This window comes from Dermacentor variabilis, chromosome 5 (genome assembly GCF_050947875.1).
Source record: "Dermacentor variabilis isolate Ectoservices chromosome 5, ASM5094787v1, whole genome shotgun sequence".
NCBI lineage: Eukaryota > Metazoa > Arthropoda > Arachnida > Ixodida > Ixodidae > Dermacentor > Dermacentor variabilis.
In genome coordinates, this window is record NC_134572.1 from 4407153 (window position 1) to 4423931 (window position 16779).

Genomic DNA, 16779 nt, shown 5'->3' on the forward strand with positions numbered 1-16779 from the left:
AAATGTTCACTCCAAGAAACACCGTAATGAGTCGATAGCTCGCTGCGCATTATATTTCGCCAGTTATCGCGTGACTAGTTTGTGCGTTACGGACGAAACTGTAAGTTATTTTCATTACGACTTCTTCAATCATTTCCTTGCACCCTTCATTTAATTCAATGTCTTTCTGCATAGTGTCTTGTGACTTCTTTCAGTTAGTAGCGACCAAGTTTTTTTTTCTTCCGATTAGAATCAACATTTTCTTCTCCGCATGTAGCTCTTGTCTCATGGCCAAAGCATCTTCTAATGTTATACTCCCGAACTTGACCACAATATCCAAACCGTTTCTTGCTGTTCGAAGGCTGTCATTTGTAAGTCTACAATCTTTTCTCACGCTTGACATTCATGTCAGCATGATCATTTTTATCCGCTTAGCATTTTATATTTGCTCAAAATTTCGCGCGTGCATAAGTTGCTCAGTATTCTAAGTTAGTCAAGAATGGAGAACAAAGGAAGGTTTGCGTCAAGCTTGGCGCTCGAGTGCAAAGCTTGTTTCCAAGACGAATTAATATATGTGCTCAGGCGTGACACGTGAAAGAAGTCCATAAACGAGATAGTCGATTGGTAAACTCTCAAAGATCAATTACGTTCTCATTTTGCCACGTAAAAACCACCATCACTACTCTGTACGACGAAGGTGGATGCCCTGCGGCAGCGGAATTCATCCTACGGCGACAATTTTGACAGTTGCATCTGTCCATCTTGTCGTCCTGGACTGTGCTTTCCTTCATTTGGCCGTCACTCAAAGAGACCACTGGTGATCTGTTCTAGGCATTACATAACCTGATCAACTCTGAATATTCATACCAACCTTGACTATTGCACATATGAGTTACCCGCGTGTGATCGTGATGACGATTTATATTGGCGGCCCCTTTTAAACGTGGCGACGACAAATATGGTCACCTTGCCTGCTTGACCTAATCAGCTATTAGATGTCTTTTTTGTAGTCTCGCATTTTGCCTATCTCTGCTTGAGCTTTTTTCTCTTCTTTGAAACATTTACATCTATATCGTCTATGCCGGTAACGAATCCGGTTCTGTCAATACATGTCCTGCTTTTTTTTCTCACCAGTACACTCTAAACGTATGTTGCTTATCTCGATTGCTGACCCGTTAATGCTTCCGTAGGCTTTGAATCCCAGTGCTTCTGGAAGGTGGACGTTCTGTGCGGGTCTCGCCTGGGCGAAAATTCTGGCATTCGTTTACGACGTGCTGAGTCATTGCCACATGTTGCTGCAGAACGTACATCCTGTCGCGAATATTTGTTGCGGTATGTCTTTCTTTCTTGTCCTCAGGCCGGCCAGTTCGGTGCCTCACGCGGCAAGGCACCGTGCTTGTCGTGCGCGTACTTCGCGCTCGCTAATCCGTGCCGCCGGCCGGTGCGCAGGCCACCTGAACCGGAGCAACTGCAACGACCTGTGGGTGCACCACAAGGTTCGCACTTCCGGCACCTACCAGATCGACGTGGACGGCGACGGTCCCCTGAGGCCCATCTGGGTAGACTGCGAGATGGGAGACGGCCGCGAGCTGTTCCAGGTGCTCACCGTCGTGCACCACGACCTCGAGGAGACGCTGCAGGTGCGCGGCAAGGAGCCGCCAGGCTCTTACTCGCGGAACGTCACCTACGGGGACGCGACCGAGCGGCACTTGACGACACTCATCGACAGCATGTTCTCCTGCCAGCAGCTCGTCCGCTGGGACTGCAAGGGCGCCATGTTCGGATTCTGGTACCCGCCCGGACTCGACAGCTGGTGCGCTCTCTCGCTCACACTTGGGCGCCGTAGCTGCTATAGACTGCGCTTCCATACAAGCAGGGAATGCCTTGAAAGCGGCTCGCACTCGGCGCAGGTGGGTTGGCCGAGACTGGCGGGACCAGTTCTACTGGGGCGGCGCCGAGACGGACAGCCGCAGCTGCGGCTGCCACCCGCACTGCCTGCGCACGAGGCGCAACTCGACGTGCAACTGTGACGCCAACGTCAAGCAGGTGTGGCTGGAGGACGCGGGCCTCCTGCTGGACGCCCGGCGGCTGCCCGTGCTGCAGCTGCGCTTCGGCGACACCGGCGAGGCCAACGAGGCCGGCAAGCACACGCTCGGGCCGCTCGTCTGCCGAGCCACGGGTCACGTGGGTGAGTGACCGCCTGACAACCTCTCGTCGCTCCGCGTAATCCTCCGCCCTCGAATGCGCTTCCCTTGCTTCAGCGTACCCCCAAACTGGCCTCCACGAACGTTCATCATGCGCGCTTGCAATTGCCCTCAACATACAGGTGTGTGTGTGTGTGTGTGTGTGTGTGTGTGTGTGTGTGTGTGTGTGTGTGTGTGTGTGTGTGTGTGTGTGTGTGTGTGTGTGAGAGAGAGAGAGAGAGAGAGAGAGAGAGAGAGAGAGAGAGAGAGAGAGAATGCTTTGAAAGGCAGGGCGGTTAACCAGAGGCAGTTTCTGTTGCCTACCCTTCACTGGCGGAAGGGTTAAGGGGGATAAAAAAAGAAAGAGAGTGGAAGGGGGAGATAGAGAGAAAGAGAGACAAGCACGAACAAACCGCGTATAATGTAGAGCGGTAGGAGACGGCGTTCTTAAAGTCTATCGTGAAGCCCCGTAGACCGCGGGAACCTTAATAACGCGAGTAAGGCCTTCAGCGCGGATGTTCTTTGGAAGCACTGACGTAAAGCGTTGAGTTCTGATAGTGGACGATTGTCCAACTGGTCCAGTACTCTTCACATCACTTGTCTCTGGGCTCTATATCGTGGGCAGACACAGATAATATGTGCGAGCGTCTCATCGCTGTTGCATGTGTCGCACTTGGGGCTGTTGGCCATTCTAATAGGGAAAGCGTATGAGTTCGTTAATGCAATGTCTAGCCGCAGACGGTACAGCATGGTCTGTTCACGTCCTGGTAACCCAGGCGGTAGGTGCATCCCTATGTCCGGAGACAACGAACTGTATCTAGGAACCTGTGCCCAGACATCACAGTTTAGGTTCCAGCGTACCTCTCGGCACAGCTGATTGCGGAGCCGTTTCAGAACGTGTAGTACACGCGCTGCGTAACCCATGACCTGTACGCGTAACTGTCGCGTGTTCTGCGTAGAACTTGAAATCATGCGGAAACAACGTCGGTTCGCGCAGTTAAAACGCAGAGGCGCCACGTCGTGTGAGTGGATTCCGTCGAACCAGGTGTTGTTATTTCGAATGCTCGTGCTGTTTTGCATTTGTACATTCCGCTTCGTATAATCCGGAATTAAACCTCCACTTGTGAACTGAAAAATGAGCCCTTAATAACGCGAGTCGTCTCAAGTGATTTCATGATAAGACGAAATGCTTCTCGGTTTCAGGACCAATAGGGTGAACAAAAGATTGGATGCCGACTTGTCGGATACATCTCAAGTCTGTCCTCTGCCATCCGATCCAAAAGCAACGACCTTGGCAATTATACATTTTCTTTTCTGTGCCTTTATGTGTGGACGTCGTGGCTATAGCGCCTTTGTGGCCTCCGTGAGTCTTTCCCTTGCCCATCGCGCGGTTCGAAACACGCACCCGCATCACGCAGTAACCGAGTTCTGACACCCGTTTGTTTGGGCGCACCTCGTCCATCTCAGAGCGGCACAAACGCAAGCGCTCGGAAATGCGCTTTTCTCGCTCGTTCCAACCGTTCAGGCCACCGATCTTCGTGCGCCATGGGCGAGTCTTCCCGCCTGCCTGTGTTTGCGCTCGACCAGACATCACCAAGACAGCTATCACTTGCGCCGAATGCACCACGCCGAAATTGGAGGAAGCTTAGCCTGGCTGTTTCCACGCGCTGTGCGAGTAGGCGCGCCGGCCCGTCACGGAGCGACGACACGGGCGCTCTTTCTTGTTCGGGAAGGTTCAGCACAGCGTGTAGTGTAAATAAGGCTACTCGTACTGGCCGGTACGTCAAAGGGGGCAGCCGTGACGAGAAGAAGAAGGGACGCTGCGACGCGCGCTGAGACCACGAGAGCAGCATTGAATCAGTAAACGTGTATCAGGAAAATGGATCAGTATCGGAGCGGCTAAATCCACTTGCGTTCAGCGATAAAGCGTCTATAGCCGACGAAGCGACATCAGAAAGTCGCTGCTCCTTTTTCCAAATGCTGCTGTGTCCCGACACGATGTTCACATTGTGAGACGGCTAGCCATATATATCCAAAATCGTGATGCACTATAGCGGCGCTTCCGCTGGCGCGCCAAAGTCCGTTTCGTCAATGTATGTCGCGCAATGCTGGTCGTCGTCATTGTCCGGCACCCGGTGCGCGCGGGGGCGGCGACAAGGCGCCGCCAAAGTGGAACACCGCGACCCATCGAAGAGGCAGACGAACCACGAGACTGTTGTGCGGAGGGGGTATACGCCGTGGTAAGTGATAATGCGAGATGAGGTACCTGGGAGGCTGAGCAGTAGCGCCGCATACACACGCACGCACGCAGGCACAAAAGAAAAAAAAAACTCGACAAAAACACAGCGGCATCTTCTTGTTGTGCGACGTCCGCTCACCACACGTCTCATCGCTAACCAGCAGCTTGACGGCGTCGCCGCAGCTATTTTCCATCTGTTTCTGATTGCACAGTGTAGTAATCGTAGCGGGCACACCATCATTATTTTCTTAAGAGAGAGGGGAGGGTCTGCTGATTTGTTCGCGAGAACATAAACCCGTGTGCGACGCAAAGAGAATTGAAATGGGAGTAATTCGAGAAACACAGCGAGAAGCGCCACTGAGCTGAGGCGGTTTAAAAGAAGGCAGACACCGCGCCCGCGTTGCGTGTATACTTCTAGCGCATTTCCGCTCCGTTCTCACTGAAAAAGCAGACTTGATGGAAAAACGCATTATTGTTACGATTGGCCGCGCACAGGCATTTCTTGCACAGACTCACCTTGCAGAATGTACGTGCCGTATTTAACGACTTTTGCAGCGTGCATTATCAAAACTTACGTGCGCACTGGTATCGTATTTGCAGTGCATGCCGACGAGGATCAGGCACGCGTGATTTGTACTCGCCTCAGCCTCGACGACTTCGCGACACGCGCCTCGAGCAGCACGCGACGTCCTCCGTGGCGGCTTCTGTGTCGCTTCATGCGGTAAAAACCTGAATGGGGTTGAAGGGGCACTAGAGCGAAACAATAAGTAAGTTTAGACTAATGAAGCATTGTTTGAGAACCCTGCAGGCAGTATTTTAAAAAAATAGTAGGATTATTAGATGAGAAAATGAAGGTCCAAGTATCAGTATTTGAATTTCGCGCCGAAACCCCAGCGCCGGTACGTCAGCGTGACGTCAGGGATTCCAAAGTATGTTTTCGCATTTGGACCGCGTTGGCTGAATAAAGGTTCCCGAAGCTTGCCATGTTTATTATTTGTTTCCTTTAGAACACAATTTGGTCAATGTGTACCGCTATTTATAATTAGTAGGCCCTAGAAGATGCCACCAAAATTCACGACGTCACAGCCCCCAGGTGCGGGAACTTAAGTAGGCGTCGCCACCCGTATTTAGTTCTTGCGCTTTTTCTGGCTTACCAAACGTCTTATCGTTGTAAGAGTGGTGTTTTTGGTGTTGTAGAACGGTAATTTACTGAGGCAGAAGAAATCATTTTTCACTTTAGTGTCCCTTTAAGCAACCTTAGTCCACGTGCAAGTTTCACATGCGTGCTTGCGTTCTTTCTTTCTCTCACTGCCTATCTTTTGTCCTTCATTCTGTGCATGCACGTGGAGAAATACGACGAGTCCTATATTCTTTCAGAAGACTGATCAGATATTGTTGTGCTTCTTGCGATCCACCAGACTCAGTGAAAGCCTTTACTTCTTGTCCCCCCCCCCTTTTTTTTTTAGTGGCATCTTCCCTTCTTTCTAAGCCCATTTTCCCTATCCCACATGCAGGGTCACAAGCAAGAGACCCGATTCTTGTGAACCACCCTGCCTTTTCTCTCTCTCTGTCTCCCCGTGCCAAGTTTTTAGCTCTCGGCTAACCTGTCTAAACTATCAGTAACTCTTCTCTTTCTCAAGAGTTGGCGTAGGACTGCAGAGGAAAGTTAGCTGTGCGAAATCAAATCATTTGCATGTACACGTATATATATATATATATATATATATATATATATATATATATATATATATATATATATATGTTTCTGCCTCTAGTAGATATATTTTCGCGCTCTTTAGTCAGGTGAGACACAGGTGAGGTCAGCGGAAGAGAGGTAGGGCGCACTGATAAAAAAAAACAAACGACGCAGTGGACATATTGCGCGGTTTGCGTGTTAGAAGTGTCCAAGAGCTTCGCGACTCCCGGCAGACGTGTTCCGCGGCAGCTTCGTGGCGCCGGTGACGATCACGAGCTCGGGCTACCCGTCCTCGTACCCGCCGCCATTCCACCGCTACCTGTGGACCGTGTCAGTGGAGCCTGGCGACGTGATGGAGCTGGTGTTCCTCGAGTACGACGTGCTGCACTGGGGCGCCTACGCGGCCGTGCCGGGCTGCCGCGCCGCGGTGCGCGCGTCGGCGTGGCGCCACTCGGACGGCGCCCGGTTCGCCATCGAGCGCCAGGGCGACGCGCCGCCCTACCTGGTCACCGACGGCTCGCGCACGCTCGTCAACCTCACGCTCACCACCTGCAACCAGGTCCTGAAGAAGCAGCTCACCAAGCGGGGCTTCATGGCCGAATTCAGGAGGGCCGGTACGTGCGGTCGCGTGCCTGCAGCCGCGTGTCATGGGTCACGTCGGGACAGCGACTCGCCGTGTCGTCCCGAGAGTGCATGAAAAAAATATATATATCCCTAAAATTGTTGTGCAGGGACGACGTTATCCTTTACGGGGCCCCAGAGCTTTGTGCGCGCTTCTATTCGCATCTTTATGTGTTCCTGTTGAATGATAAAGCAAATTTGCTTCTTCTTACTCGGCTCACCTTGCTCGCCGCCGCACGTTCAACAAGTTGCCATTTACTTTGGTAATGCGTATACTGTACGCAGAGCTCTTGGAGCCCTGAACGTATGAGGTGCCGTGAAAGCAGAATTATTGTAAACTGCCGAGCATGCGTTCTCGAGCGCGCAAAAGACAAATCTGGCCAAGCTTCACAAGTTTCGCTTTTACACGCGCTGTGCGACAGCTGTAATACCCAGCCGCGACATTTCTTCGCCCTCTTTCGCGAAGAGGAGTAAACAACGTTTCCAAAACGAAGCATAGGTGCCAGCGCAGAACGCCCCTTTTTGGTCAAGAAGAAACACTTTGAGCCGCCTAGATTATGCAGGGCAGCCGGAAGATGTGCCCCGTACGGCCGTCGAGAGAATCCCCCCTCCCATTACGATGCCAAAATTGAAAGCAGTCGCGAGTGACTGCAGCGCCGCTGTATATCAACCACCACTCCGGGCGTGCTGCTCCACTGCAGCCGCTGGTAGTGCTAGAGAGAGTCGAGGGGCAGCTGGCTCCAGCAACCTTGCTAAAGTCTGCGTAGGTACTTATGAATATGCATAGCGGCGTAAATGGCTAGATAACTACATCTTTAAAAGATGCCTAGATGCTTCTAGAATGACGCTAAATCCCTAAACAGACCCGAAAACCGCTACATCTGGTTATGAATCCCTAGAGTTGGCATAACGGCGACCAAAACTAAACGAACAAGCGCCAAAAGGCGGAGCAACTTGAACGCAGAGGAACCGCGCCGCACTTTCACCTAGACGGATATCTACTGAGCAATCTGTTCTTATTTTCAGCGTACATCTGTGCAGGACTGCATATGGATAAAGTTCAACAAATATATTACATAACTGTGATACAAACCCTTAGACGCAATTTACGTAGCGTTTAGTTTGGGAAACGTCTTTGCCATTGGACGTTCACCTTTGCTGATGGCATGTTCGCAATCTCGATTGGCCGGCTTTTGCTCTTAACAACCGCTATAGCTCACGAAGCATCTTGCGGGCAGCCGCACTAAGCCAGTACTTGCGAGGCATTCCTTACAAGCGTTCTGAGAGAAAAGGCGCCGGTCAAAAGTGATGACGCCCACTGTATTAGCACGTGTCCATGAGACGCGGTTGAGCGATAAGCTTAGCGAATTCGACTCCCGGTTTATAAAATTTCAATTTGATGTGGTTGGCACCACAGTGTCGATTAGCGGCAGAAGTACAGGAGCACGGCATGCTTCACAGCGTCAGCGGTTGCAGAACTTGCAGTGAATCGTCTCTTCCGTCAGTGTGCGGCGCGTTGGAGCCACAAACGCAGCGTCAACCTATTCGTGCTGACTCAGCCCTGCTTTTAACCTCGCATGCCTATCATTTATCCTCATTTCTGCTTCTCTTTCGTTCCCTCTCGTAGAGCCTTCGGGTAATATTGCAGGAGAGCAGAGTTCGTGTGCGTGCTGGTTGTGAAAATTTTTAACAGTGAATGGTGAAAATGCTAAATTCTATAATTACCTAAATTTCTATGAACCTTGGTAGGGAAGTGAGGAGGCGAGGCAGTGCATACCCTCAACTGATGGTCTTTTCAATGTCTCCAATGATCTTCTTCTAACTTTCGCTGACTTGAGTGGTATATTCGAGGACTCGAGTATCAGCACGCAACAGCGGGATTTTTTTTGCAGGCAGCACTCTCCTTGATATGCGCTTAAGTGCAAATTTTTATTAACTCTATGTGCATTGCGTATTTAACGCCACGACTGCTTAAAAGTGATGTTCGTGTCGTACACGTACCGTGTGTGTGTTTCTTATTGTACAGTGTACATTAACCCTTGACTTGACGCGGGTGGGTCGCTTGTCCTGGTTTAGTTTCTTTTTCTATTGTTTGCATTCTTTGTGTGTAGACTTAGTATGTTTGTATGCTTGGGACATATGTATGCCTATTTATCAACTATGTACAGGTATAGATGGTTCCACTGCAGCCTATCTTCCCATTAGTGTGCAATTGTTAAGAAAAGAGTAAAAGCAAGCAAATGCACTTAGAAATCCTCCGTTCTCAGCCGAGGCTCTTCTCAGTGCGTGTTTACTAAAAGCGTGTATAGATGTACTAAAGTTTCTTCTTCTCGTATATACATTTTTTTTTTCTTGCTGGGCAGTGCTTTTTCAGCCACAGCGCAGTTCTCTGCTAGCACGTGCCGGTCCGGACTGAGACCCTCCGGACGGTGGCTAAGCCCCGTCGAGCGGCCTGGCTTATCCGCCTTTATCTTTCTAGTGCTCGGCCTTGTTTGTGTCTCGCACCGTCGGTCTCCGAATGGCCCTCGGAGCGACAACGAAGAAGATGATTGAACTACGTCGCGCTCGTTGGATACCAAACAGGTTAACGTGAGCGGAAGCCCGGTAAGCCAGAAGGAACGCTTAGCGAGAAGACGCCAATAAAGTTGTCACACGCCAGTGCCTGAGCCGATTTATTGCTCCCTTTAAGAGCGATTCCCATTATGCCCACTGTAAAATGGTCAGGCCGCGTTCTTGATGAAAATGCTTGATCAAAATTCTTTCGTACCATTGCGAAATTGGAGCAACGCGAAGTGCTGAAAAAAATTGGCTCAGTGTGCTGAAATCGGGAAAAATTTCCAAATGCTGCGAGCCACCCTCTTTTGTAGTAAATGTAACTTCCGTATGTTAATGAGCAAAACGTGAGCAAGGTGAATGCAGGAGCCAACGTTTCGACAAGTGGACTTGTCTTCTTCAAGGCGACGTATGCTTTCCTCGCCACAGTATATATAGGTGGGGTTCTAAAGGGGAGAGGGTGTGAGGTGGGAGGATGCGGAAACGAGGGAAAATATGTTAGCGTGTCGAATTGAGAGTAAAGGAACGCTGTGTACAAGGTCAAAGCCAGGGCACAACCTCCCCCCCCCCTTCGTCTGTCAATGCACGCGCGTTAGCCGGCGTGTAAAGGGCGTCTGACAAAAAGAAAAGAAGAAAGAGAAAGGAAAGGAAAGGAAAAAAAAGAAAAAGCCGGCGTGTCAGACGCCCTTGACACGCCGGCTAACGCGCGTGAGTTGACAGAGGGGGGGGGGGGGGGGAGGTTGTGCCCTGGCTTTGACCTTGTACACAGCGTTCATTTAGTCTCAATTCGACACGCTAACACATATTCCCTCGTTTCCGCATCCTCCCACCTCACACCCTCTCCCCTTTAGAACCCCACCTATATATACTGTGGCGAGGAAAGCGTACGTCGCTTTGAGGAAGACAAGTCCACTTGTCGAAACGTTGGCTCCTGCATTCACCTTGCTCACGTTTTGCTCATCGTCTTGAATTTCCATCTCCTGCATTCCCCGTCTTTTCTCCGTATGTTAATGACCGATGCAGTTTCGCATGCTAAAACCAATAACTAACACTAGAAGAAACAAGTGAGCTATCATTTTCAAGTTCTGCCACGATGTGCACAGTAGTAATATGGGTGAAATGCCTGCTTTTGCGGCACTTTATCTTTGACCTTTGCGATTTGCTCTTCCCACAAAAAGTGCTGTAAGTAGTTGAAAGTTGGACGCCGACCATAAGAGCCATAAATAAATATACGTTAGGGCTGCCACGCGGGAGGATTGTGAACGAGGCTGAGCTGGAAAGTCTTTTTTTATTTTCGATTTTCAAGTATTTGCAATCTCTCCTCCCGACCAGACGGGTTTCTGTCAAACTCGGACTTTCACAATACGTGCTGTGGAAAATCACCCCGGGCTGTTCACGGCAGCCGCAGCGTGCATCGGCTCGAAGCTGCCTTCGGGGACGGCGAAAAGCTACCACGGTTGCCTGAACAGTGCTTTCTCAGTATTGATAGCAAGCCCACTTTTATCCATCTATAAATGCTTCATTGTAACGCACATTTTGTTTTATAACTTCCTATAAGACATTTTCACAGATTAATAGAGTGTATGTCACAGAAGCAGCAGCTCTTATTGCATCCTTGACAGCAAAGTTTTGCTTCGTTGTTGCTGTGTTCCCAAGTCAATTACTACTTTTTATTGACCTCTATTCTTTATTCTGACAGTAAAAGATTTTCCACGGAGAGCGGCAGAAAGAGGATCTGGGAAGCAGAGATTCTCGTTTCTCGTGCAGCAGAACAAAAGTGAAAGGAACGATTGAGAGAAATGGAGAACGAACAATAGGTGTTGTACGTTACGCACTGGTAAAATCACATAGGTGCTGGTACAGTGACCGCAAGAAATAACAACAGCATCAACAGCGGAGATGCAAACCCAGCGCACGCTTAACGGCGAGATATAACAAGCAATGGGCACGCACATTTTTGCACCGTCAAAGTAATACGGTAGGTCTTCACTTGTTGCGTTAACGCGACCCTTTCTTTCTCTTTTCTAAATATGTGGGAGATGTTGGCGCCTTTAATTGTAGCCGACTATCCCGATTTACGTAGAAATGCAGATTAGACTCAAGTGATTAGACTTATACATACGTGAAACACTCAGTCTTAACGTCAAGTTGCAATTAGAAAAAAGAACACAGAAACACAAAGTTCAGTCACACAACTGCGCTAAAGTCAGGGCGCATAAAAAAAAGCACGCAATAAGTTTCGCACGAAGGCACACGCGAATCGTGTCGCTCTTGAACCACGAGCTGAAATCTGTCCCACCGTGTGTGCCGCAATAATCCTGCTGTTATAAACTGTCCAGATGTTCACGTGTGCTTGCCCACCTGATCATCCACTGCAAGATTGCCGGGGCTGTTGCAGTGGCCAGGTGTTTCTTTTATTTTTTTCAAGCAAATTACCATTGAACGATCGTTTCAGAGTGTGCCGGGTGCGAAGCAGGGCTCGGCGTCAACGGCTCGCAGACGATCTGCAGTGCGCCGTGTGGCATCATCTCTTCGTACGGGTGCGTATACCTTCGGCGGGTTTTCATAGAGCTACTGTGCAGCGCGTACAGTAACTCTGGGTTTCCAGCGCGCCCCCTTCCGGGGTTGAGCGTCGGACTCGTGCCACCGCGCTCGCCGCCGGTGCCGCTCGTCGTGCCAGCGCTCCCACGCGGCCGTCTGCGAAGCACGGCCAGTCGGTGCGGTGATGTGACTTCGGTCTCAGCACCTTTGCCTCAAGACATCGCGAAATAGGAACACGTATCGAGCTGCGCTCAAAGTTTGCATTAGGGAGTACCGTAATCGCCTGGCGCTTTCTTTTCTCTCCCACACAACCATTAACTGCCGCACGCCGATACGCGTACTCTTCCTGCGCGGGGACAATGGGATCGAGTAATCAGCTGTCCTCTGTCTCGGTAATCAGTGACGGCCACCTCTGGCTTTGGGCAGCATGCCCGATTATCGAGGCCAAACAGCCCTGCACGCTCCGCGCTCTCGCTTCGTGTTTCCTGCAGCGAGGGCAAGCCTCCCTCCGGGCGTCGTTCGGATGTCGCCGCCAGGTTGCTGCGCGTCTTTTCGCGCTCACTAAAATGCAACGTCTCTGTGCCTATACAGGCCATGTATGCTATTGACAGACAAGCGTTAAAGATACCATAAGGGACATTTCCATTTGCTGAATGCGTGTATTGCGCTTCCAGCGCAAAATCAAATTGTGCGAGAAAATCGACTAAATGAAGTCGTTTACTATGAGCTACCCGGTCTTCGGTTTCTGAAATAAGTTTTGTGCGTTTCATAACCGTTTAGTGGCTGCATATATATATATATATATATATATATATATATATATATATATATATATATATATATATATATATATATATATATATATATATATATATACCCGTCGGTATAACACGAAAGAGTAAACACGACGTACGTGAAAGCACGCTCTTTTTTACTGCCAGACGTTTCGGCTGGTGGGCCAGCCTTCATCAGTGACATTTGATATGCATGTAGGTAAACAGACATTCTTCAGGCTACCTTTCATACATAAAGAACTTGGGCGATGCTACAAGGTAAACAGAACAAATATTTAATTACAAGAGTTTCGACCGGTGGACAGATCTTCATCAGGGTTTACAAGAAAATGGCAGTTGGGCACCGATAGCAAAGACAGCAGAGCGGGTGCCCGATCGTTCTAAGGTACATCAAACCGAATGGGACAGCTGCGACAGTGATTGACTTTTTCTCGGCGCTTTGGCAGATTTACAGCTGCGTTATTGGCAACGATGCGCAGCAAAAGGAAGGCGGAGTCCAATGTATGTAGGACGAGGAGGTCAGTGAAAAAAAAGAGAAAGAAAGAAAGGAAAACATGAGGAAGGAGGCATAGGTCGGGGAATGGAGAGTAGCGGCAGCTATAGGTTGATACGAGGCACGGGGCTAACGCTCCCAGGGTTCTAGTAGGAAACATAAATAACTTTTACGTTTATGGCGCACGAAAAGGGACGAGACAGAAGTACGACACGGACACTCCTGTCTCTCGTCCCTTTTTGTGCGCTAAGAACGTAAAAGTTATGGAATACCAACATGCCCAAACTTGCGCTCTTTCAAGTTATGAATACCCAAGAAAGTGGATGCGAAAATGGCGCCGCGGTAGCTCAACTTGTAGAGCATCGTATGCGTAATGCGAAGACGTGGGATCGTTCCCCACCTGCGGCAAGTTGTTTCTTCATCCACTTTCATTTACATTAATTTATTCATTTTCATTAATTTCGTTAATTCATTCAGTAGGCACTAGTAATGTCCCCTATGTTCTCCTTGGTGTCCGTGCTTGATAACTTGACTAATAAAAATCGGGCCCCTCGGTCAACCCCCTTTCTTCTTGGCATGGTGGAGTGGCATTGAAATTGCGCATTGCATAAGGGCGCTGCAAGCCAGCTGCTCGCTGTGCTACTCGGCGCCGCTGAATCACCGGTCGGCGGAGTCGCGCTGTTCGGCGAACGCAGTGTGAACCAATCCGCTGACAGTCGCGGTTGGAAAAGCGCGTGCGAAGCGGCGCACGAATCGCACCTCCGGCGATCCGCAGCGCTGACGCCTTCGCCGCAAGGAATAGCGAGGTTGATACCGCAGAGCAACGCCAATGAAAAGAGGCGGCTTTCAGTCAGAGGTGCTTTTTTAGGTGCCAGTGGCTGTTCTTATTGGCTGCAAAGTGTGGGAAGCTTGGTCGCCAGGGGCCGAAAGTTAGTTCAACTCATACATCTGGGCTATGCGCGAAAAGCAAGGGCTCGTAAACTTCGTAAGACGAGTCATGAATCGCGCGCAGCTACCCGTACCCGCTGGTGTCGTACGAGCCGAGCGGCCACTACCGGCACACGTGGCTTCTCCGGGTGTCGCCGGGGCGCGTGGTGCGGCTGCAGTTCAACGACTTCGATGTGGCCCCGAGTCCCGGCGCGCGGACGTGCAACACCGACTGGGGGCTCGTGTCCATCTACAGCGGCGACAACGCGAGCGACACTTGGAGCCTCGTGGGCAGCTACTGCAACCTCAACCGCCAGGGGGTGGTCTTCTCCGAGACGAACGTCATGAGCGTGGTCTTCCACGACCGCTTCCGCAAAATCGGAAACTCCAGAGGGTTTCACGCAACCTACAAGGAGTTCCTACCCGCGCTGGTGCCCAAAACAGGTAAGCGGGGCACACTGCTCTAACGTGTCACATTGCCATTCCAGTGCACGTTCAGTGGCGTACTGAGTTGTCTTCGCCAGTCATATTCCCCGTAGCAGACGCGCGTACACGGGGCAGGGATCAAGCCGCTTTTTCCTTTTCTCCGCACATACACGAACGTAACTTGAGGGCCATAATCCAAAATTAGCGTTGCGAACTTTTCAGTGCACTCTTGAGCGTCAGTTTGCGGGTCTGAATTTCCGATAAATTCCGATCTTGTGATGGCGGCCGTTCGCGGGTGTAAAGCCAGACCGAGCACGCGTGCGCCGCCGCCCACGCCGACCGCCAGGCCTGCTGAGCCCGCAAGCTTCTGCGCGCAGGCAACTCTTCTCGGCTGGTCAACGTGGCACGGGGCAAGCCGGCGCAGCAGAACACCACCCACGAGCACTACGAGGCTCAGCTAGCGGTGGACGGCAACGAGGAACCGTCCATCTCCGCCGGCTCCTGCGTCTCCACACAGTTTATCCAGGACCCCTGGTGGCAGGTGAACCTGCAGAAGGAGCACTTGGTGCACGCCGTTGAAATACACAACATCGTGGACGCGGGCCCGCCGGTGAGTGCGCCACGCCCCGACGCCGCTCGCGTACACAGTGCAGCACCCGCGGGAGTCGCCGCGGAGTCAGCACGCAGTGTTCCCGCCAGGCTGCATGGTGATCATTATCACGCATCGTCGATGAAGCGCGGGGCCGAGGGCGGAGTGGGGCCTACCTTGCGCGTGCGTTTTGAAACGAATTTTATTGTGATAACAATTATACCGCCACTCCAGGCGCATTTCTGCCGTCGCCATGAGGTTCCGTATAAATTCCAAGGGCGATAACATCGTCGCCGTATGTGCTAGTGAAAGCGTGCGAGGCTGCGCCGACGATGGTGGCTCAATCTAGCGCGCGCGCAAGGAAGGAAAGCGGGGCGCCACCGGGGAGAGGGCGGCGACTGCGTAGGGCGCGGCCGCGCACGGCTTAAAGCGAACTGCGATAGAGACAAGGTGCGCCGAGTGCTGATAGCTACGTGCGTATTATGTTCTCACCGCTCAGTTCGTGTTGAAGCGAGAGGCAGCACGAAGATCAATTCGCTCGCTGCTGCTGCCGCGTTTCCTCACTGCAGCGTTTCGACAGCGAGTGTGCGTGGTCATCGAGTGAGATGTCTTCACCTTTGCTTGTGCGTGACTGACACCATCCTTGTTAACTTAGTTAGGGTGCAAATGTTTACAAGTTTATATGCCTCATAAAACTACTGTCATTACTTCGTATAGTTGTCTACTAATTTGCTATGGCAATCGATGCTTCGCCTTTCGGGCGAAACTCTGTCTTTTTTCTTTTACTTTTTTGTGTGTGCTTATCTTGGTGCTTCTTTTCCCCCTTCTCGAGAATGGTATAAAAACAGCCTCCTACCCTGTACATTTTGTTGCGATTTTCGCTGTCGGCATCGCCGTCGAAAATATTCTCTCGCTCCCCGCCCGCCATGTGCTGTGGGTGCGAAGGCACGCGTGCCAGGCTGAGCACAGAAAGATGGTGGCTTGATCTGCCCACTCGAGCAATGGAAAAGTTCGCGGTAACGGAGTGACTGGCCGCACTCTGTATGGGCTCCGCATTTCGAACCATCAACGAGCGGTTCCCCTGCCTTCTCACCACTGAAAATACCATCAAACGACGCAGCTCGGCGAGCGGCATCGATCGAGACCAATTTCTCCAAGATCTGGTGAGATACTCACAATATATTGGCTTTGGAAGTTTTGGACCACCGAGGCCGCCGCGCTGAGCCTTACCCGCGCTTCACCTCGCCAGCCTAGACGCAGGCGCGCGTCCTCTGCCACGCCACTTTACTCCGCTCAGATGGAGACCGACGGCACCCGCTGCCCTGACACAATGGACGCCGACGCTTCGTCCGGTCAGGCCGAGGAGGGCACCAACTGGTTTCTCGTGGCTCGGAAAAAGAAACGCTTAGCTTAAGCTACTGCGAACCTGCCGCCTCCTCCGACAGCCGAAGCACCCCGCAAGACGAACACGCGACTGCCGCCACTGGCACACCTAAATGTATTCACTGCAACAGCGCTCATCCCGCTACTGACCCTCGCTGTCCATCGCGTCAACTGCCTCCACACAACAAATCGTGCGTGCCTCGTGAAAAAAGAAAGCATAAGGACCAGCGCCCCCAGCCCGGATCAGCGCAAGGCCAGCCTGGGACGACGACTCAGCAGAGCGCTCAGGAAAATATGACCCAAGCGGCAACGACGCCGGGGAGCTCGGCGGAGAACCCTGGACTAGACGACGCAG

The 16779-nt window shown here is 51.3% G+C and overlaps 1 protein-coding gene across 13 annotated transcripts in view; it reads left to right on the plus strand.

The window, feature by feature from the left end:
* Positions 1-16779, plus strand: part of LOC142582184 (uncharacterized) — a 236207-nt gene that overhangs the window by 77238 nt on the left and 142190 nt on the right. For 12 of the 13 annotated variants that reach the window (XR_012828386.1, XM_075691581.1, XM_075691587.1 and 9 more), the window contains 6 exons: positions 1429-1792; positions 1890-2167; positions 6331-6711; positions 11727-11811; positions 14112-14470; positions 14830-15062. Coding sequence is in view for 12 of the 13 variants with exons in the window: in XM_075691581.1 (XP_075547696.1) it covers positions 1429-1792; positions 1890-2167; positions 6331-6711; positions 11727-11811; positions 14112-14470; positions 14830-15062 (1700 nt within the window). In the remaining variant the exon portion in view is untranslated. The remainder of the gene's footprint in view (positions 1-1428; positions 1793-1889; positions 2168-6330; positions 6712-11726; positions 11812-14111; positions 14471-14829; positions 15063-16779) is intronic. The other variant, XM_075691588.1, reaches the window with a different exon arrangement.